General features: G+C 37.6%; 2 protein-coding genes across 2 annotated transcripts; both read left to right on the top strand.

Moving 5' to 3' along the window:
• Positions 1–816: 816 nt before the first annotated feature.
• LOC107587988 (kinetochore-associated protein DSN1 homolog) lies at positions 817–9,787 on the top strand. The gene is made up of 11 exons (XM_016275970.1): positions 817–897; positions 1,043–1,070; positions 1,772–2,030; positions 2,121–2,194; positions 2,315–2,387; positions 7,193–7,274; positions 7,386–7,436; positions 7,527–7,598; positions 7,705–7,852; positions 8,881–8,942; positions 9,739–9,787. The coding sequence occupies exons 1-11, from the start codon at positions 866–868 to the stop codon at positions 9,785–9,787; spliced, it is 930 nt and encodes a 309-aa protein (XP_016131456.1). The 5' UTR covers positions 817–865.
• Positions 9,788–13,569: 3,782 nt separating this feature from the next.
• Positions 13,570–21,328, top strand: LOC107587987 (pre-B-cell leukemia transcription factor 1-like). Its single transcript, XM_016275969.1, has 3 exons — positions 13,570–15,130; positions 18,729–18,830; positions 21,304–21,328. Exons 1-3 carry the CDS (start codon positions 14,946–14,948, stop codon positions 21,326–21,328), a joined length of 312 nt encoding a protein of 103 aa, XP_016131455.1. The 5' UTR covers positions 13,570–14,945.
• The last annotated feature ends 1,700 nt before the right edge of the window (positions 21,329–23,028 follow it).

Raw genomic sequence — 23,028 nt, 5'->3', positions numbered from 1 at the left:
TTGCAAGAAGCAGTATACTTGATAGTAGAAATCCTGCTATTTTAACATAGTGTAACTAGGTATTTGCACTTAGTGTAAATAGCATATTGCTAAAAATACTGCTATTTTCACTTAGTGTAAATAGAATCCATTGCTATTACAAGATTTGAAAACGGAGGGAAAAAAAGTTCGGCGAAAGGCGGGATCGAACCCGGGTCGATCGCGTCAAAAAGCCAAGGGCACGCTCATCCATCTGTGCTACTGGAGCAGATGTTTTACAGCCACTTTTAACTAAATGTAAATAGACACCCCGTATTTTTTTATTCCATAGTAAGGGCGATTCATACAACACATTTAAACTGAGCTACTTTAATACCATCTCCGAACTTTCTACCACGACTCTGCTGTTCTTCGGCTGGTTCTTCCTGTACACGTTGATTGACAGATGTCTCGTCCAATCAGCGGTGAGTAATCCCAAACCAATGGCACTGTCTCAAACTATACCTACCTTTTCCGGTTTGTCTGATTTGTCCTTGTGTTTTCTGACTTGTTAATTTGTTTTCGGAATTGTCATTGTGTTTTCTGACTTGTTATAATGTTTTCTGAATTGTCATTTTGTTTTCTGAATTGTTGTTGTGTTTTTTAGACTTGCATTTGCGTTTGTAATTAGTTATTTTGTTTTCAAAATTGTGATTTTTTTTTGCACTTCTCGGCCACCGTAGGATAATAGTTTATCAGATTTTTTGTAATAGTCACAAATCAAAACATGAGAATCGTCATGTGTAATGTCACGCTAATGTAATATGACTACAGTTCCCAAGAACCATCACGGTGACATGAAAGTGGGCGGGGCATGTTTGACACTGCGCGCGGTCTTTGAAAGAAAATGGCGGAGCTCCAGAGTGAAGAGATCGAACCGTGAGTGTTTCATTATTTATAACATGGGGAATACGGTATAAGTACTAAATGTTTCCCGTTGACGTGTGATGATAATTTCTATATGAAGAAGATGTTTGCCTTGTGTTGGAATGTAACTTATATGACCATTTAATGTCTCGCACAGGTGTGATGCCAGCAACGTCAATACCAGGGTAAATCTGTTTTCGGTTGTTTTTAAATGTACCTTTCAAACTTTTGGGATTTAGCCAATTGGCATATTAAAATCATTTCTGGAGGATTATGTGGTAGTGAAAACTGACGTAATGGCTGCAAAATTCAGTTCACATTTTAAATTGTAATAATATTTCACAATATTATTATTATTATTATTATTTATTTATTTTTTTACTGTCCCCCGGTTTCACAGACGAGGCTTATCCCAGACTAAAATGTAAGTCTGAGCTGTTTCAACTGAAAGAATCTTGCACTGGTTGATCTTAAAATATATCAGTGCCTTTGTTTTGTCTCTAGAGGGACACTAGTGATGTTTTTTTTTAAAGGCACGTTTATAAAAATGACTTAAAAGCCCTAATTGAACCATGGCCTAATCCTGATTTAGTCTAAGCCCTGTCTGTGAAACCAGGCCTGTGTGTTTTACTGTGATCAATTTAATGCAGCATCGGTGAGCATGAGTGACTTTCAAAAACAGACTGTCGTTTAAAAGATCATTATATCCAAAAATCATTATCATGCTTAGTGCCTGTTATATTTTGAGACTGGCTTCTTCCTTAGTTATGCTTTTAAAATGTCATTACGCTTCATTACAGCTTCCAATATCTTTAGTCATGTGACAAATGCATGGATATGTGTATCTAATGCTGTGATGTGTTTCCAATTCGTCCGTCTCAACTAGGTCTCAGAAGTGTCTCATGGAGTCAAACGGTCTCATGATGACAGTAGCCACATCTCCGGTCCTCCTCAGAAGTCACCTGCTCCTGCAGCGATGCAGCTTTTAGGAGAGGAGGACTCGAAGATGAGCTCTGCTGAGGACCGTACGAGGGAAAGTGTGACCGTTACTGCTCCAGAACGAAGCCCTCGCTCACGGAGGAAATCCTGGAGGAGATCGTCCAGAGGCAGACGCTCTCTGCCGGCTTTCTCCTGCTCCTCACAGCGTGAGTGCCCAACCAAAGACACTTTCACCGGACGTCATGCTGGAGTTGTTTCGGATTGTGTTGATTTTCTCTTCTCTTTGTGTCTTTTAGCTCTGTGTGAAACCGTCAGTCTGTCTTTACCTGATAATGAGAGGCTGGAGATGCTAATTAAAGCTGCTATGCAGGTCTTTAAAATGCATATTATGAAGGAAATTCAATTCAGCTTTGTCATTGTGACCATGAATCCACTTTCTCACCTTTTCTACTTTCTAGTCTAACCATTTATTTTGCCTGGTTGTACATAGAGGACAGTGAAGAGGGCCAAAAATAGTCTGTACACTGTTCCTGGTGTTGATACAGAGACACTCCAGACTCAAGGTAAGTCAGGGTGTCCCGGTCGAGCCAGTCGTTCACATTTGTACTTGTCCTGCAAACATTTTCACTAGCTTCAACACACAGGAATTATCTGTTTTTAGTATATATTACGTGTTAAGTTTTCTTTACCATTTTGGGGGATAACTTTACTAAAATATTTGTTCATTAAATAAAGAGTATTTGCAACAAGCTGGAAGTTATACAGTTATAACACACTACCGTTCAAAAGTTTTGGGATTGGTACGATTTTTAAATGTTTTCTTTAAAGGGCCTCATGCTCACCAAGGCTGCATTTATTTGATTAAAAAATACAGTAAAAATAGTAATATTATGAAATATTATTACAATTTAAAATAAGTGTTTCATATTTAAATATATTTTAAAATGTAATTAATTCCTGTGATGCAAAGCTGTATTTTCAGCATCATTACTCCAGTCTTCTTCAGTGTCACATGATCTTCAGAAATCACTCTGATATGATGATTTGCTGCTCAAGAAACATTTATTATTATTATCAATGTTGAAAACAGTTGAGCTGCAGAATATTTTTGTGGAAACTGATTTAGGTGTTTAGGATTCTTTGATGAACCGAAAGTTGAAAAGGATATCATTTATTTAAAAATATATTAAAAATATTTAGTAACATTATAAATGTCTTTACTTACACTTTTGATCAATTTAATGTGTCCATGCTGAATAAAAGCATTGATTAAAAAAAAAAATTTATAATAATAATTAATTTTTTTAATATTTACCAATTTTTGCCACTATCCTTCAAACCTACCCATTTCTCAGAAAAAAAGTTTTTAATAATTTAAAATATAATAAAATCTAGTATGATCACTTTTTAATATATTTATTTTGTTTAATCCAAAAAAAAAAAAAAAAAAAAAAAAAAAAAAAAAAAAAAAAAAAAAAAAAAAAAAAAACTTTTGAATGGTAGTGTATTTGGGGAAGGGTCATTTTCAACACATTCTTATACAGTGGGGCAAAAAAGTATTTAGTCAGGTCTGTGAGAGCCAGAACTCTTGCTTGTTTGTAGGTGACCAAATACTTATTTTACAGAGGAATTTACCAATTAATCCTTTAAAAATCCTACATTGTGTTTTTCTGGATTTTTTTTTCTCATTTTGTCTCTCATAGTTGAGGTATACCTATGATGAAAATTACAGGCCTCTCTCATCTTTTTAAGTGGGAGAACTTGCACAATTGGTGGCTGACTAAATACTTTTTTGCCCCACTGTATTTCCAAACAAAATGTTTTGTAATTTCAACAAAACCTCATCTATTAGGGTTCGTCTCAGAAAAGGCCCGTACTTACCGAATGTTGTCCAAAATATAATCCTATTTATAATTATATCTAAAATATTAGGGATGTAACGTATGAACATTTCTTATCACGATTATAGTGACCAAAATGATCACGGTTATCAGTATTATCACGGTATTGTTGAAATGTGCTGGAGATGTTCAAAAAGTACTGACACACAAATCACTTCACCAAGTTTTATATTTAAAATCAACAAACAACAAATAAAATGAGTTTTTGTTTGCATATCTAAAACAATAACATTTCCAATGATGTCCGGATTTTAAATGACAACATGACTGACAACAGTTTATCTTATAGCATGTTCACATATTTAATATAAATATCAAATATCGAATGTAATAAAACTGTGTTTTATGCTTCAGGGCTCCAGACTCATTCTTCCCACTGGTCGCTCTTTTGCGACTAACTTTCTCAGTTGGTCACACCAGCACATGATTTGGTTGCAATATTTTTATTTTTAGGGATTAATCAATGCATGCTGATGAACTTTTATCATAGTTTATAGTTATATGAAAACGAAAGTGGTTAACATTCAACCCCTTCTTTTTCATCAGTATTATTTGTGATTTAAATTTTGTGAACGGTAGTTTCCCGTCATGTTATAAGCCGGGATTCGGATGCTTTCACTTTCGAATTCGCGATCTTGGTGTCACGTTTTACAAGAAAAGATAATTGTCTGATTTGCTTACATGCATCTATACATAATTCGCTTCTGCAGACTAAAACAAAAGATGGATTCATTGTTATTCTTAATTAAAAAGCATAACAACAATAAAACGGTAAGATAAATGACAAACTAGCTTACAAAACGTTTATTAACAAAAAACGAATAAGACTAGGCATGGCATGTAAAAAGCATAACAACAATAAAACGGTAAGATAAATGACAAACTAGCTTACAAAACGTTTATTAACAAAAAGAATAAGACTAGGCATGGCATAGCTACACCACATGCTGTATTATATACCGACTAATAAATTACAGATCGTTTAGCAAACACTGAGGAATCAAATAAAAAAAGAGAGCTTACATAGCATAAGGTGAGGTAAACAGCAAAGATAACAAGCTTTTCAAAATGAAAACAAAAAGAAAAGTAAAACTAAACTTGCTGTCGGTGACGGTGCTTGCATGTTTTTTTTCCTCCCCACAAGAATACCAACATGTTCACCTTTGCTTTAAGAAGCGGTCTTTTACGTTACTTTAGCATGAAAACCATCCATCCTTTCCTCAATATTCGCATCATGCTTTCAGTTTCGTTTGATGTTTCTCACATGCAACAGATATGGCAGCGCTTATGAGTTAAACAATGCGGTGGTCGCGCCAGTGCGACCGCACAAATTTAGTCGCACGGGCAGAAAAAATAATCGCAAAATCCACCCATTTGGTCGCACTCTGGAGCCCTGTGCTGGACAGTATTTATTTATCCTTAGTTGTTCAAATCGCGGCAATCAAATACGGTTATAGTGATAATTAAAATATGAAACAGTAATACTAACCATGGAGTATTTTATCACGATTTATCGTCAAACCGGTAATCGTTACATCCCTATAAAATATATTTAGTGATATTTATATGAATGCTATTCACTTCCAGTTGAATCTTTACATGAAGAGTGGGACGGTCTGGCTAAAGACATCAGAAGAGAAACTCAGAAACAAAGTATTGAGATTAAATTTTGTTATTGACCAAATACTTATTTTCCACCATAATTTGCAAATAAATTCTTTAAAAATCCTACAATGTGATTTTCTGGATTTTTTTTCTCATTTTGTCTCTCATAGTTGAGGTATACCTATGATGAAAATTACAGGCCTCTCTCATCTTTTTAAGTGGGAGAACTTGCACAATTGGTGGCTGACTAAATACTTTTTTGCCCCACTGTATTTCCAAACAAAATGTTTTGTAATTTCAACAAAACCTCATCTATTAGGGTTCGTCTCAGAAAAGGCCCGTACTTACCGAATGTTGTCCAAAATATAATCCTATTTATAATTATATCTAAAATATTAGGGATGTAACGTATGAACATTTCTTATCACGATTATAGTGACCAAAATGATCACGGTTATCAGTATTTTCACGGTATTGTTGAAATGTGCTGGAGATGTTCAAAAAGTACTGACACACAAATCACTTCACCAAGTTTTATATTTAAAATCAACAAACAACAAATAAAATGAGTTTTTGTTTGCATATCTAAAACAATAACATTTCCAATGATGTCCGGATTTTAAATGACAACATGACTGACAACAGTTTATCTTATAGCATGTTCACATATTTAATATAAATATCAAATATCGAATGTAATAAAACTGTGTTTTATGCTTCAGGGCTCCAGACTCATTCTTCCCACTGGTCGCTCTTTTGCGACTAACTTTCTCAGTTGGTCACACCAGCACATGATTTGGTTGCAATATTTTTATTTTTAGGGATTAATCAATGCATGCTGATGAACTTTTATCATAGTTTATAGTTATATGAAAACGAAAGTGGTTAACATTCAACCCCTTCTTTTTCATCAGTATTATTTGTGATTTAAATTTTGTGAACGGTAGTTTCCCGTCATGTTATAAGCCGGGATTCGGATGCTTTCACTTTCGAATTCGCGATCTTGGTGTCACGTTTTACAAGAAAAGATAATTGTCTGATTTGCTTACATGCATCTATACATATTTCACTTCTTCAGACTAAAACAAAAGATGGATTCATTGTTATTCTTAATTAAAAAGCATAACAACAATAAAACGGTAAGATAAATGACAAACTAGCTTACAAAACGTTTATTAACAAAAAACGAATAAGACTAGGCATGGCATGGCTACACCACATGCTGTATTATATACCGACTAATAAATTACAGATCGTTTAGCAAACACTGAGGAATCAAATAAAAAAAGAGAGCTTACATAGCATAAGGTGAGGTAAACAGCAAAGATAACAAGCTTTTCAAAATGAAAACAAAAAGAAAAGTAAAACTAAACTTGCTGTCGGTGACGGTGCTTGCATGTTTTTTTTCCTCCCCACAAGAATACCAACATGTTCACCTTTGCTTTAAGAAGCGGTCTTTTACGTTACTTTAGCATGAAAACCATCCATCCTTTCCTCAATATTCGCATCATGCTTTCAGTTTCGTTTGATGTTTCTCACATGCAACAGATATGGCAGCGCTTATGAGTTAAACAATGCGGTGGTCGCGCCAGTGCGACCGCACAAATTTAGTCGCACGGGCAGAAAAAATTATCGCAAAATCCACCCATTTGGTCGCACTCTGGAGCCCTGTGCTGGACAGTATTTATTTATCCTTAGTTGTTCAAATCGCGGCAATCAAATACGGTTATAGTGATAATTAAAATATGAAACAGTAATACTAACCGTGGAGTATTTTATCACGATTTATCGTCAAACCGGTAATCGTTACATCCCTATAAAATATATTTAGTGATATTTATATGAATGCTATTCACTTCCAGTTGAATCTTTACATGAAGAGTGGGACGGTCTGGCTAAAGACATCAGAAGAGAAACTCAGAATTCACTTCCAACTGTTGAGAGGTCAGTCAGTTTTTCTGTGTTGATTACATTCATTCATCATTAGTCCTTCGATCCTGAAGCACACTCCAGTTTATTACATTTCTCTCTCTCTCTCTCTCTCTCTATGTGCAGTGACCCTGTTGTTAACATGACCACTGCACACATTCAGGAGGACATTAACAGGTAATTCTCTGCTCTTGTCCACCTAAGACATTACAGTGGACATCTAATTCATTTTATGACTGCGTTTGCCATGGCAATGTCCTCATGTAGGTTACAGGCTGAAAGTATGTCATGGGAGTCACTATTGAACAAACATCGGAGCAAAGCTGCCGAAATAGACAAGTGAGCACAACTACATAAACACACCAGCACACATGGATACAGAAGGATGCTCAGATTCATTCGCTTTGAATTGGTTTGTTAGCTGTACATCTCTTTCCCGTTGCAGATGTGTGGAGTGGGGTGAAGAGAAGGGGGTGCCACTGGACCCATCATGCTTTGCAAAGTCCTCACAGAGTTGGCTCATTCTGAACAAACCTGACTACAAGGAGGTACTCATGGGACAGCAAAAACTACTCAGAAACATGGAGCTAGTGGTGAGACCGTGATGCTTTGTTCTTCAGGACTCAAATACAGTATATATTCAGACCTGAGAGCCATAGAAATTAGTCCGGTTTAGTAGTTCTGCCAACATATTCACTAGCCTTATCACAAAGAAATTTGTGGCAATTTGTATATTTGCTATAAATGTTGACATTTTTGCTATTAAATGCTATGTTTGCGTTACCATTTTATGGCAACTATACCAGAGGGGCCCAAACATTTTACGACAAAGGACCAAAAATAAAATTGAGGGCTTTGAGACAAAAGTAAATTTTGAATTATAATATAACTGGGTCAAAGGCGAATAAAGGTTTTTGAAGCATTAAAACAATAAAAGTTAAATACAGCTTTATTTATTTATTTGTTTTTTCTTTAGTTTTTTTGTATATTATAATGTGTCCTGTTTCATTAAATTTTTTTCTGAGCAAAAAATGATGACTATCATACATTTCTACCTTTATTTATGGAAGACACCCACTAAAATGATATTGTGTAAAAATAGTTCATCTAACAAAAAGCTTCAAACCATGAGGTTTTACCCATTTGTCACAAAGAAGATTTTAATCATTTAAAATATAATACAATTTAGTATGTTCACTTATTTGTTTATATGTTTTAATAAGCGCAGGTCAGAATACGTTCCTTAAAGAAAAATAATACTACTTTTTGGTGGCATATTTTTAACGCTGTGTTAACTATGTAGATATACACGAGTTAAATGACAAAACTTTGTTAAATAAGTCACTGTTCCAGTCTGTTTTATTCAGTGAGTGAGCTCAAGACTGATTTGTGATGTTTTTGGAGTTATAAAAAAAAAGAGAGAGCTGGCTCATAAGTTTCATTTTGTGAATTAGACTACACTGGTCATGCCATGTATTTTGTGTTATTTCATGGTGCCCAGAAATAAAAATGAAGTAATTTGCAATGTAGAATTGATAAATTAGAGAACTGGTTATATGTCATGTTCTTTTAAAAAGCAGTTTTGAGAGCTGCTGTCATGTGCAGTTGTCTTTCTTCACAGATGGATTCACAGTGTTGTATAATGAGGGAGCTGCTGTCTTTCCATGAGAAATCACAGCTGCTGCTATATATATATATATATGTGTGTGTGTGTGTGTATGTACAGTATGTGTGTATATAATATACATATATATATGAGCGAGAGAGGAATAAATTACATTTAAAAATGTATTCAAATAGAAAGCTTTTTACGTTGTAGTAATATTTCACAATATTACTTTTTACTGTATTTTGTATTAAATATTTAGTATTAAATAAATGCAGTCTTTCAAAAACGTTAAAAAATCTAATTGACAATTAAGTGCAAAACATCAACGACAAACGTGGTGTTTGAAAAATAGCACTACGTTTGATGTAAAATCACATGAAATACAATTCAGTGGGAGCTGCCTTGATTGTGCCAGTTGCTTTTTATTGAGTCCAGTGTATTGCATTAAGCGCTGGGTTTTTCTGTTTGTTTGTTTTTCTCACAGCTGCCAGGGCTGGATTTCAGAATCTCCCTTCATCTCCAGTCAGACAGCTGATAAAAGGACCCATATCTAGTGTTTCCTCTTAGTTTACAGAGCTGTAATGACTTCTGTAGGATGCTGAGCTTCCACAGAAAAGCTCTGTGATCTGATAAGAGCATTTTGGTTCTGCATTATTTCTTTTAAATCTAACATTTCTACTTTTTGCTATATCAAAATGCATGTCATTTTTATATTAACCAGTAATTTGGATAAAAAGTATATACATTCATACTAGACGTACAGGTGCATAGTCTGCTCTTGCTTTCTCTATGTGGACAGTAATATAAATAGCTGATGAATATTGAATTGTCTTCAATGTCTGACTGTTTTGCTTAATGTTCTCGATTTAGTGAGGAAAAGGTTCGGGATGTGTACATGAAGTGCAAAGATGGACACTAGATGGCAGACTAGTTATTCACCTAGTTATTCAAAGCCCTACTTTAACCCGTGTAGGTCTGTATAGGGTTTTGTTTTTCACAATTTTACAGATTTCTGAATATAATTAAATGCCTTGACATTTGCTTCAAACCTTTTTTTTTTTGTCATGTAAAAAAGAAAGATTTGATTCCGTGTTTAGCCCCCAAATGCTTTTAAACAGTCTTTAAATTGTCCTGTATGTCTAATGGACTAAGAATGATATTCATTCATCCATCACTGGATCCATCACCTTCTGCCTGAATGGTAAAATTGAATAAACAGTTTGTGCTGGTGTCTTGTTTCCAGGACAAACATTGCAAGCTAGTATTTATACGCTTTAAGTCATCAATATTAGCTTAAAGAAAAGACACTGGCCTTTGGGCTTTAGTCATGAGCTCTTTGAGGGCCTTTTAGCAGTCTATTATGTTTGTTCTTGTGCGTCCCGTGACCCCTTCCCCCACACGTCCAGCCCTTGTTCTCTATTCACCATCACACAGGGCTGCTGAGCAAGACGCAGGCTTAGAAGATTTTCCCAGTGATTTCTCCACTTCACATCCTCTCTGTTTATATCACATTTCCATGCCCACAAGACTAAACACGACCTGCTCTGAACTCCCATGGCATAATAATAATATCTGTGTTCGAACAAAGCAGCGTTCGTTCTCAATACTTTGTCCACTGTGATCTGAGAAATTGAAGACAGACGTTTTAACAATCCCAAAAGAAAACCTTTAACCGTTTCGATCTCAAGAGCTGGAAAACGAGGTCATTTTTTTCTCCTGCACACGCGGGCTGATTAGACTTGGCTTGTATTTAGTTTTCTGTGTTAATGTAGGGATGGAGGTGGTGTAGCAGGAGAGTGGGGTTAAGCGTTAGAAGCACTGGGGGTGGCACAGCAAGAGGGATCGATTCTTATTTAGATGAAAATGAGGCTCAGCGCTTGTGGGCCGAGGGTGCATCTGCCTCAAACAGATTTAAGAAGAATACCTATTCACAGTCAAGAGAGGAAAAACTATTCTCATGGTGGCAAATACTTTTAAATTAAATGTCATTTGACAAAGATTAATGTATGCATGTGATGTAGTAGTATCCCACGTAGATACACTCTCAAAAATAAAGGTGCTTTATTGGTATCTATGGTTCCATGAAGAACCTTTAACATCCTCTGAACCTTTTCTTCAGACAAAATGTTCTTTATCATGGAAAAAGGCTGTTTAGATTAAAATGTTCTTCAAATTAAGAAAAAATGGTTCACTGGAAGGTCATTTGAGGAACCCAAAATGGTGGTTCAATATGTCATCACTGCAAAAAAACAAAACCTTTGGAACATTGTGTATGGAGTAAAAATCAGATGGTCTTTTTGTTGCTGGGCATATTAAAGGAGTAGTTCACCCAAAATGAACATTTGCTCACGATTTACTCGCCTTCAGGTCATCCAAGAAAGATGTAAATGGGTTTGTTTCTGGAGAAATTAAGCAGTACATAATTTGCTCATCAGTGGATCCTGTGCAGTGAATGGGTGCCGTCAGAGTAATAGTCCAAACAGCTGAGAAAAACATCACAAGTAATCCACACAACTCCAGTCCAGCTAATGTCTTGAGAAGTGAAAAGCTGTGTGTTTGCAATAAATCCATCAAAACGTTTTTAACTTCAAACCCTTGCTTTAGGGCTACAGTATGAGTCCTCTGTCCATTTTGGGGTGAACTGCTCCTTTAAATCATGCTCCAAGTTTAAGTAAGTGTAATAAGCAGAACAGAATCTTTATTATTAAAATACATGTATGCCTTATGCAAGATATATACATATAATTTTGTGGTTCATTTTACCACGGGGGCCACAGGACCGCTTTGTCCATCGTCTAAGAAATGAAAGGAGAAAGATGGAAAAAAATATAGATTTACAATTGCTCAAAATCTCGCTGTGTGAAAGCAACGCTGTGATAACGAGTTCAGGTTACAGTTTGTTCTCTGATATTCTCATTCTCACTTCAGATTGATTAGTGTTCGATTGCAGCCGAGAGATGTGCTACGCGTCAGCATAAACCAGGACCACTTTTGTCCCATTCCTGTCTCTGCACACACATCATCAAACTCCCATTGAAATGCTCCAGGCTGAGTCTCTCCCCTCCACATATTCCAGCACCCATTCATCTGAGAAGCCTGTCTTTTCTCTCTGAGTGATGAACTACCCCAAACGTCCACGTTTGCAAAAAAAAAATTGGGACCACTTATTTTTAATCTGAACTGTCCGTGCACTTGAAAAAAAGACATTGATTTAAATAAGTGATGTTATACTTAGCCATTCATATGGACAGAACATGAAAATAATATTAATAATATTTTTGTTAGATAATTATGGTCAATTTTACTTCGCCGTCAAGTGAATACTGTGGAGCTTTTATGAACACATATATACATATATATAATAAACCTTTTGCTAATAATCTGTTTTCTTATGCATGTGTAAAGCTATTGATTGTTTTTACATGCAGAATAAATATATTGTACTGTAATGGACACACTAGACTATACTGTTAAGTCATATTTTAAAGGTATAGTTCACCAAAAAAATTTAAATCTGTTTTTCACTCATCCTCATGTTGTACCAAACCTGTATGACTTTTGTTCTTCTGCAGGACACAAAGACAAACTCAGTACTTTTTTTTCTTCCCATATAATGGATGTCATTGGTAACCAAAACTTGAGAAACCAAAAGAAAGTAATTTCCGGTCCTGTGGCACATTGAACCAAAAAATAATGTGTATAAATGTAAAACGTAGTAAAGACACCAACCCCCAGTTTCACAGACCAGGCTTAAGGCTAGTCCCAGACTAAAATGCATGTCTGAGCGATTTCAACTGAAAGAAACTTGCACTGACATATCTCAAAATATATCAGAGCCATTGTTTTGTCTCAAGATGCATCCCAGTAATGTTTTTTTCTAAGGCACGTTTATATATATATATATATATATATAAAAAACTACTTAAATGTCCTAATTGAACTAACTTAGTCCTGGCTTAATTTAAGACCTGTGTGAAACCAGGCCCAAATGTCTGATCTAAATTTTTCTGTGGCACACGAAAGATCGTTTGAAGAATGTTGATAAAAGTTTAGGTTCCCATTGACTTTCAGTGTATAGACCAAAAAGAGACCTTTCTCAAAATATTTTCTGTGTCTTTTGCAGAAGAAAGTCATTCATACAGGTTTGTATTAACATGAGGTGAGTATATGACAAGTTTTTTCTTTAAAAGCAAAACTAAACAAGAAAATCACATTTTCGGTTTTTCATATGCCTGTAAATTACCAGCAGAATATTCAAAACCGCTTCTATGCTAAAATATAATGTACTCATTCATTGTTTTACCAGTGGTTACCATGGTCTTGTTCAAAGCTATGGTTCAGCTATGGTTACTACACAAAATCCACTTCCACGAAGAACCTGCATGCGATGCGTTTGAAAGAGACGCGCAAGTGTTGTTTTTTTCCCCTGTGCAACGTAAACTAACTGACTTTTTTTTTTTTACATAAGAACATTAACCCAACAAACAAATATAGAGAATCACAGTGTTTTAACTTATCAATTACATAATAGCATCAAAGGAACAAACAGAAACTACTAGAGGTGATAAGAAATTTGATTCAAAAATTCTATACATTTACGCGTTTTATTTCTTAGATCGGTTAAAGCTTCAATGCTTGAGACGCGCAAGTTGTTTACAAACGTAACGAGAGGCGTCTGCGCGCTCGGTGTCGCCCCTAGAGGCGTCTGCGCGCTCGGTGTCGCCCCTAGAGGCGTCTGCGCGCTCGGTGTCGCCCCTAGAGGCGTCTGCGCGCTCGGTGTCGCCCCTAGAGGCGTCTGCGCGCTCGGTGTCGCCCCTAGAGGCGTCTGCGCGCTCGGTGTCGCCCCTAGAGGCGTCTGCGCGCTCGGTGTCGCCCCTAGAGGCGTCTGCGCGCTCGGTGTCGCCCCTAGAGGCGTCTGCGCGCTCGGTGTCGCCCCTAGAGGCGTCTGCGCGCTCGGTGTCGCCCCTAGAGGCGTCTGCGCGCTCGGTGTCGCCCCTAGAGGCGTCTGCGCGCTCGGTGTCGCCCCTAGAGGCGTCGCGCAGCCGCGGCTCTTTTGTGCGCGATGGTGACGTATGGCTCCATGTAGTAGCTCAGAGGGGGAGAAAGAGCCGCCGAGGAGGGCAGAAACACACGAGAGGGGCAAGTCTTTCTTCGACAGCACCACTGCTCGGGAACAAACCAACTAAGTCGAGTCGGCTGGCATGGAGCTGAGCGTCGCCATTCTGAGCCGTTTCGCGCAGTCCACCTAAAGCCGGGGCATTTCGCGCACAGTTTGCTGTCGGTCCCGGGGGTGTTTGTGGAGCCCGTGTGAATCTGTTGCTAGCAGCGCTCGAATGCTAGCTAGCCCCGCTGCTAAGCAGCTAGCCAACACTGCGAGTCAATTGTGTCGGAGATCGCGGAATTGCGCGTTAAAGCCGGGACGCTCCTCCGCCGCTCTCGGGATTCGTGTTGTCCGTTGAGTTTTTGCGTTTTCCTGAGCGAGGGGACGCTGAAAAGCGAAGGCTAGAGTTTCTATTTCGATTTATTTCCAGCAGAGAGTCCCCCCCCCCTCTCTCTCTCTATTAGCTTGTTAGCCTCTCTGGTTGGTTTAGTCCGGCTTGTTAGTAGCGTCTGAGATTTTTCTACTGTAACGTTAATAGCTGTCAGCCAGATTGGTCGCGTTGTTTGTGGACATGAATGATTTTATCGCGGACTGTGAGCGGGTTAGAGAAGCGATACTTTGAGATGCCACGCGTGGGATACTTCATATTTCCAGGGACGCTTGTATTTTCTTGTTAGACTGCTTTATGGGAGTGCTAGTGTGCGGGGGTTTGCTTTAGATTCTGGAATTAAAGCATTGTTTCCCCCCTCTCCACGCGAGCTGGTTATCCACCTTTATCCATCCACCGCGCGTCGTTTTGATGTGGCTAAAGCCCACATTTCAGTCGCACTCTCATCGTTTTCTCATCTAATAGTGGGTCGTTCGGCTCCACGCTTGTGTTCACGCCGTCGGTGGTTCATGGTCGCGGAGACAGGGCGCTGATACACGCTTTCACTGGTTCGCGGCGGGGAAACGGCGAGGTTCGGCTCGAGGTATTATGGATGATCAGACACGAATGCTGGCTAGCATGGGCGGACTCGGCGGACTCTCCCAAGCCGACGTGGGTGACCCCGATTCGGTTCGGAAGCAGCAGTCCCTCGGGCAGCCGCCGCAAGACATCGGGGATATTCTCCAGCAGATCATGGCCATCACCGACGAGAGCCTCGACGAAGCGCAGGCGAGGTAAGAGCTGCGCGAGGCGCTCAAGAAAAGCATCGAGAATTTCTCTGAAGGGAACTGCTGGTGCATCAGCAGCTAGATCAAATCTAACATCGCTTTGCGCTATATAGACACTATAAATAATTGCGTCGGCTGAAAATCGCATGTGATAGAATGCATTGCACCCATTGCTCATGTTACACTTAAGGCACACAGTTTTACTAGAGAAAAAAAAAATGCTAGTTTTGATTACATTTGTTTGGGTGTTCTTGCATCTTCCCAGTTGTTAAAAGTTAGAGAAACAGTCGCGATATTTGACGTTTCAGTGACTTGCTTTGGATAAAGGCGTCTGCTGAAGTATAAATGCATTTACTAAATAACCGGTTGAAAGTTAGGTAATGTACTCGAAAGTTATTATAACGAGTTTTTTTATTATTAAAGTACTAGAGATCCGTGTGATTGAAACTGTCGACATCTTTGGAGTATAAAGATTTTTAGCCGACGCACGAAACGCCGATTTCTATTCACACTAAACACGCTCCAAAATGATAATTACGCAAGTATATTTCTCTCCTCTGATTTTGCTAAAAGGGGCCAAAAAGGCTTTAGAGGTCAACCGATACGTTTGCCATCAGGAGCCCATGGGCTCTGTGAAGCCATTTGGTCTTCAGTGAGCGCCTGCCAGGTTGAGGCCCCGCTAGATAAATGAATCGGAACAATGCGCTACCTCGCCATTAGCATAGATAATGATCAGCGCGCGCTTAATTAAGTCATCGCCGTCAAACAGCGTCAGACTTAACCTCGAGATGAAAGCAGCCGACCGGTTTGACGACTTTCCCGCCTTTTCCCGCAGATTCTGCTCGCGTACAGTCGATGTATGTCTATTGACCGCGGTGCAATTGATCTCTTATGGATCGCTAGTGACCTGCGATCAGTTGAAAGGTCAACGCCAACCGCCGAGCCTGGACAAAAGCTGCCTTTTTAATGAGGGATCGTATGCGCGTGTATATGTGTCATTAGCCTGTGATTTTCCACCAAGCCATTTGACCACCTGGTTCTCGTAATTAATTCACTTCTCTTTCACCCTCCTCCTCCTCCCTGGTGTTCATCCTTTTCATTGTGTGTTGGGCGCAATCAATTCTCCTATAATGTGTGCGCGTGTGCAGCTGTCCGCAAATTGAGTTTCTATTAATGAGATGGAGGGTCGCTACACAAGGAACTTAAAAACGCACCCATATTGCTTTCATGTCTATACTGCGTTTATTGGGTCTTAGTGTTGTGCGGTGACTTTTTGTTTCACTTGTGCAAAAGACCCACGAGATTAATGGTGTGTTGGTCTATTTGAAGATTGAACATCTAAAGAAGGAATTTTTCACCTACAAATGAACATTTCTTTAATTATTTTGCTGGATGACCTGGCTGCTGTTTTCTAAGTCATGAAAGTGAATGGGGACTAATGCAATCAAGCTCCATAAATGAATAAGAATGAATAAAATGGCAATTAACATGACCAGAGTTAGTCTTATGAAGCCATATGTTAACTTCACGTGAGAAACAGACTTGACATTTCAAACTGTTAAAAAATCAAATCAAAATGTTTCTTGTGGAGTAACATCCAAATTAGGCTAAGTGCTTTTGCTCAAACTAAAAATGATATAATGTCACCTACACTAGGATATATTGAGACTGTGTTTTTCAGTCAACTCAATGACAAATTCACCTGAATTCCCCACATACGCAACATAAGCCTACACATATTTGTCAATAAAACAAAAATATTGTTGTTTTTTTAGTATATTTGACAAGAAAGTACTGTTTCAGATGTTTTTACTTCAGAATTTCATGTTTAATGTAATGTGTTTCTTGCCCTTTCTTTCTTTTATTTGTTTGTGAAATGTATCAGCAATTTCTGAGTGAAAATTGTTTCTGTGCTTAATTTCTTTCAGTGTAGACTTAAGAAAGGTCCAAAAATTGTTACAGGGAGAACTTTTTGTAAGGGTATATTATGCAGACCTGATGAAATCCAAGAAAATCACACAGTTTGAAATTTGACAATGCAAAAGTTAGGCTCAAAAGAACTTCTACCTTCTATTCGTATAACATGAAGCATTTCATTCAACCAAGTTTTGAAGCAAGGGGAGTCTGAAGTTTTCCAGAGTGTAAGAGTGTGTTTTTTTTATTGCATGGATCATACCCAACAATAAAGATAACAAAATACATTTTTAAGAGCTAGATTAGGTATAAATCAATCTTCAAGGTAACCTATTGCTACTTTTTCCCCTCCGCTGTAGCTCGCAAATCTAATTTGAACTTCTGCATCTTCAAACTGGCATGAAGATTTGTCACAGCATGTGTCATGTTAATGATGCAAAGCACTGTTGGTTCTTGTGTGTCTCATAACTGATCATAATATGGCAAGTTTGAATATGCAGAAGTGAATTAGATTTGAGAGCTGCAGCAAAGGGAGCTTTGAGTTGTATGGGAAAAGGCAGTGTAAACACTGTTCAAAGCATCGCATTGACATGAGGTTGAGTGAATGACAGAATTGACTTTTTTTTTTGGTGAACGACTCCTTTAAGGATAATGCCAGATATTGTTAGTGATGGACGTAAATGCATTTTCTCTTTAGTCACTTCTTCTCTGTCACTGATACTCTGCAGTTATTCTTGAGTATAAGCCATTGCCGCCTTCAGTTATGAAACAAAAAAGCCCTTCGGTGCTTCTGCACAGACCTGAAATAGTTCAGATACCTGAGAGAAATATGCATTATTATTTTGTCAAGTGTGGGATGGTTTTAGGGCAGAGAAGGCAGCTTCATTTGCAGAGTGGGGAGCTTTACTCCGCTTCAGAGGGATTTTACCTAGTGCGTTCAGCATTCTTGGACACTACAATGCATATTTCTCTTTTTTTTCTGTCTTTTATAAACCGATTTCCTTTATTTGAGACTAATGAAATATACACAGTTGTGGTATCTCATTAAATGGATCATGATGCCTCTTAAATTAATTAGTATAATGTGTCCCAAACCTGCATTATTTGCTGAGTGGAGGCACGTGCTTCGCTCAGAAAGGGAAGAGCGCGTTAAGACGTGGTCTTGTCTGGATTGCTTTTTCATTGCATGTTAAAACAAATCAAATGCACAAGACTTCTTAACTTGCTTTGGCCTGTTGTTGTCACTGCAAGTATTGGTAGATAAGGTCAACTGAGTTGACAGACCAGATTACATCCATCAGAAAAGAGCTGCAAGTTATATCACTAAATCGCTTATTAATTGAGTAAGTTTTTAATATTTGTTGGTTAGATATTTTTAGTCCAGCAGTCTAGTCTGCTAAACATCACATTTTGTTTTCATGTGACTTTAGGTTTACTTTGCATTTAGTAGGTAATGATTTGGTCTTTGTTTCGACATTTCAAACATTTTTTGGCAAAATCAGACTTGTTCTGATTCCATCCTCATATGCCACGGTACTTGATTTATGTTTTTTTCTTCTCTTGATCTGTATTAATTACTGTGGGGGTATGTTGTCCCAGTGTAAGGGGAGGATGGGGTGGGATGTCATTGGGACGGTGGGGGCAGATGTCAGCGCTGTCTGAGCCTCTCACCCTGTTGCCCTGTGTCCAGATGCTGGCCAGAGGAGGCACCGGCGCAGTGGACCCCACAGAGGGAGGGGGAGCTGGGGGGGAGCACAGCAGGGTGTGCCCTGCCGCTCAACTTCCAGCACAGGTCAGTACAGGAGCGCATGAGCACCCCCTCCTCTTCTCTCCCCCATCATCCCCTCCATGCTGATGACAAAGAGAAAAATGCACCCTCATTCAGTTTAAGACGCAGTACAGTGTTTTATAAAATATCTCAGTGTGGCCAAACATTTAAAAGAACCAAACTCAGACCAATTTGAACAGAGCGAAATGTGAATCAAGTGAGAAAGAAACCATTTCTCGTTATATTCACATTGCCCTGGCCCTAAAAAGTGCTCTTTCTGGAGTCAGTTTAGTTTTCACAGTCTGTTCAAAAACCACTTGAATAGGTTTTATTTGTTCTTATTATTAACTTAGCAAAAATATCATTACCAATTTATATAGAAATGATTATTTTCATTTATTATAATATGTTTTTGTCATTTATTTAAATAAGTACTATAAAATAAATATTTTTGATTGTAGTTATCTTCAATTATAAAAAAGCACCTCAGATTGAACACTTAAACCTTCATTTTCACAGAAAACTAAACTAAGTCTTTGCTGTTTCTGTGTGTATTTGACAATAGTTTAAAATATGAAATGAGAACAAGTGACTTATTTGCTCCTCTGTTTCATTGCATGTCATCATTCTCTTTGTATAATAGCCTGTAATGGCCAAAAATATCTAAAATAATGTGCATGAGAAGGTAAAACACAATCTCACATTGTGCTTCATAAGCAACTTAAAGTAAACAATACTCAAACCAGCTCATCAGATGGTATTCGTTTTAAAATTCGGTTCACATAAAAGCCACATATAAGAATAATTCACCCACTCTCAGGCCCTGATCAAAGAGTGAAACTCTTAAGATAGTTATACAATTAACAATAATAAAAAAACCTTCCCTTCTCATTACACCCCAGTAAATGTTTCAGTTGTGTCAGTTACGCCTTTTCATGATCATCCATCCATAGACATGAGTTTGGATTTCTGTTTGTAATGTCAGTTGTCGTTACTTGATGTTTTTGTATTTGTCTTGCTCATATTGCATTAGTTTTCAAGCAAATGGAAATAAGCGATCCATTTTTTGCCATCTCACGTATTTAAATATTTGTGCCTCTTGCGTCGAATGCAACATACCTGAAATATTTGGGTGTGAACATGTTAAAGCCAACAACAGGCAGCAAATGAAGCCTTGGCTAGAAGTAAATTTGAAGTTTGCTCAGCCTCTAACTCATGTTAGACGATAAACACGACAGCTGGAAAGTAGGCAATGTGATAAGACAAGCTAACTAATCAACAGTAACCTATTCAGCATTGCCCAAGCTAGTGCCGTTGCCCATTTCCAACAAAATTACCCAATGAGTTGCACTGTGTGTCATCAGCTTAAGGCCTCATCCACCAAAAAACAATCTTTTTTTGGGATTTCCCACGTTATCTGTTTGCCTCGGAGCAAAAGGGAAACATTCTAACTTTGTTTAGCTGCGGCCAACTGCAATAATAGGCAGCGAGTTTTGTGGTGTTCAGTTCAGGACTTTTTTGTAAAAGATTATTCAGGCTAGTGCAGAGATTTGTAACAGAATTCTCGTTTTTTGATGCTAATGCAATGCTAAGAATAAAAACCTTTTACAAGTGGCTGTATGTCACATGATCAGTTTCATGCTCAGGTGGCATGTTAATCCCAGCTGCGAGTTGAACAGCTTTAACGAGTACACCTAGATTATTGGCATTTGTTAAGGGTTAACAGTTCTCCTGGAAAGCATGCTTCAACTGCTCTCTAATACAGTAGCTCTGAAATCTGGCTGTGCGTAGATAAGCTTCCCATGCATCAGAGCTCACCGAGCCTGGAAATAAAGTTTGCTGATGGGAGACTGCCCCGAAATGATCGATGATTGGATTTAGCACATATGATTCTGGCTTTGAGAAGAATGTTTCCTCTGCGAGACAGAGGGTCCTCACTTGCTTTGATATTCTCCAGACCTGCTCAATAAATTAAGCACGTTCAGGGTGTAAAAAGGGCTGGATAATACCATTAAAGGGTGGAATGCTTTTCCCTGAAGACAAATGAGGACCATGTGTCAGTTACTCATTTAGCTGGAGTGAGCCGAGACTGCTGCTGTATCTTCTCAATCTACAGACACTGAGCTTTTTAAAAGACTCGAGTCTTAGTGTGTCCATTACATCTTGATTGATTCTGGAGGAGATGTTTGCACCTGTGATTGCAATCATATTCAGCAAAGAATGTTGAAGGTTGTTTGTATGTCTTCAATAACCATAAATCCTCTGGTTTGTTTGGCAGCCAAACGACGCATGCTTTAAATTGAGACTTTGAAGAATCGATCATGAACGATTCTCTAAAAATAGGGTGACCATATGTCCTCTTTTTCCTGGACCTGTCCTGGCTGGGATTTCTAAAATGCCCAGGTTTTGGCTTTGTTTTCTTATTGACGTGCTCTGTAGTCTGTATACATTATATGTAAGCATATTTGCATTGCTTTGCTTTGACTGTTCTCTGTAGATCCCACCTCGCAAACCTTGTATAGTCGATTATGCATAACACCTGCACGCTATTGGTTAAACTACGTTTCAGTCATTACTTTTAGCAAGTATGAAAACAAAGCCAAAATTTGGACATTTTAGGCACTTTAGTAATCCCGGCCAGGACATGGAAAATAAGGACATATGAGTATTTTGAAATGAAGGTCTAGAGAGCAGAATCGATGATATACATAATAAAATTTAAGCATGGTGAATGAGATGAGTCCTTAATTTACATGTTATATACTCACAAAAGCTCACAAAAAATGTGAAAACATGTTGGGGCTAATACCTTGTATAGTCGATTATGCATAACACCTGCACGCTATTGGTTAAACTACGTTTCAGTCATTACTTTTAGCAAGTATGAAAACAATAGGAAAACAAAGCCAAAATTTGGACATTTTAGGCACTTTAGTAATCCCGGCCAGGACATGGAAAATAAGGACATATGAGTATTTTGAAATTAAGGTCTAGAGAGCAGAATCGATGATATACATCATAAAATTTAAGCATGGTGAATGAGATGAGTCCTTAATTTACATGTTATATACTCACAAAAGCTCACAAAAAATGTGGAAACATGTTGGGGCTAACTAAAGTAAACTGTGCCAAATCATACCCAAAAATTCTTCATACAGTGAACTACCAGTACAAATGTGGCTCCAAAAATTATTCAGACCGAGTCTGGGGGAAAAAAGTTGAGGTTTGCATGAACCTGGTTGACAGCATGCCCAGGAGACTACAATTATTAGCAACACCAAAATAACAGTAAAGCTAATGTTTTCTGTTAGTTTAAGCCCAAACTAAGAAAAGTAAAACCAAAATTTGTGGCAATAATTAAGACCAAACTGAACATGGTGTGTGTTTATTGTGCATGTCAGCAATGTTGTTTTGGTGGAGGTGGGGCTTAGGTAGATGATATTATCAGATATCGCAATATTTTTAAAGGCAATTATCGATAAGATATTTTTTACATATCGCCCAGCTCTATACATCATCTGAAAGCTGAATAACTAAGCTTTCCATTGATGCATGGTTTGTTAGGATAAGACAATATTTGGCCGAGATACAACTATTTGAAAATCTGGAATCTGAGGGTGCAAAAAAATCTAAATATTGAGAACATCGCCTTTAAAGTTGTCCAAATTAAGTTCTTAGCAATGCATATTACTAATCAAAAATTAAGTTTTGATATATCTACGGTAGTAAATTTACAAAATATCTTCATGGAACATGATCTTTACTTAATATCCTAATTATTTTTGGCATAAAAGAAAAATCGATAATTTTGACCCATACAATGTATTGTTGGCTATTGCTACAAATATACCCGTGCTACTTGTGACTGGTTTTGTGCTCCAGGGTCACATATATTAACTTACTTTATATATTAAGTAATAAAATAGTAATTATAAATATACATTATTATAAATGTGTAATAATATATAAAATACAAAAATATAAATTATAAATATATTTTAAAATAAAATAATCTTGTTTCTAACTGTTCTAATTTAAATTAGACATTTCTTGTGCTGCTATTCAGTGACAAAACTTTTAATAAAAATTAATTGAATTGAATTAAGAAACTAATAGTGTTTGGAAAAATACAAAACATGGAAAATCAAGTAATTTTATTTCCAGGATTGATGGCAGCTGTTTTGTAACCATGTTAATGTCTTGTATTGTTGTAAAAATCTTG

This window comes from Sinocyclocheilus grahami, unplaced genomic scaffold (assembly GCF_001515645.1).
Source record: "Sinocyclocheilus grahami isolate Dianchi unplaced genomic scaffold, SAMN03320097.WGS_v1.1 scaffold97.1, whole genome shotgun sequence".
NCBI classification, from domain to species: Eukaryota; Metazoa; Chordata; class Actinopteri; order Cypriniformes; family Cyprinidae; genus Sinocyclocheilus; species Sinocyclocheilus grahami.
The sequence above is the reverse complement of the archived record's forward strand: the minus strand, read 5'-3'. Positions and strand labels throughout refer to the sequence as shown.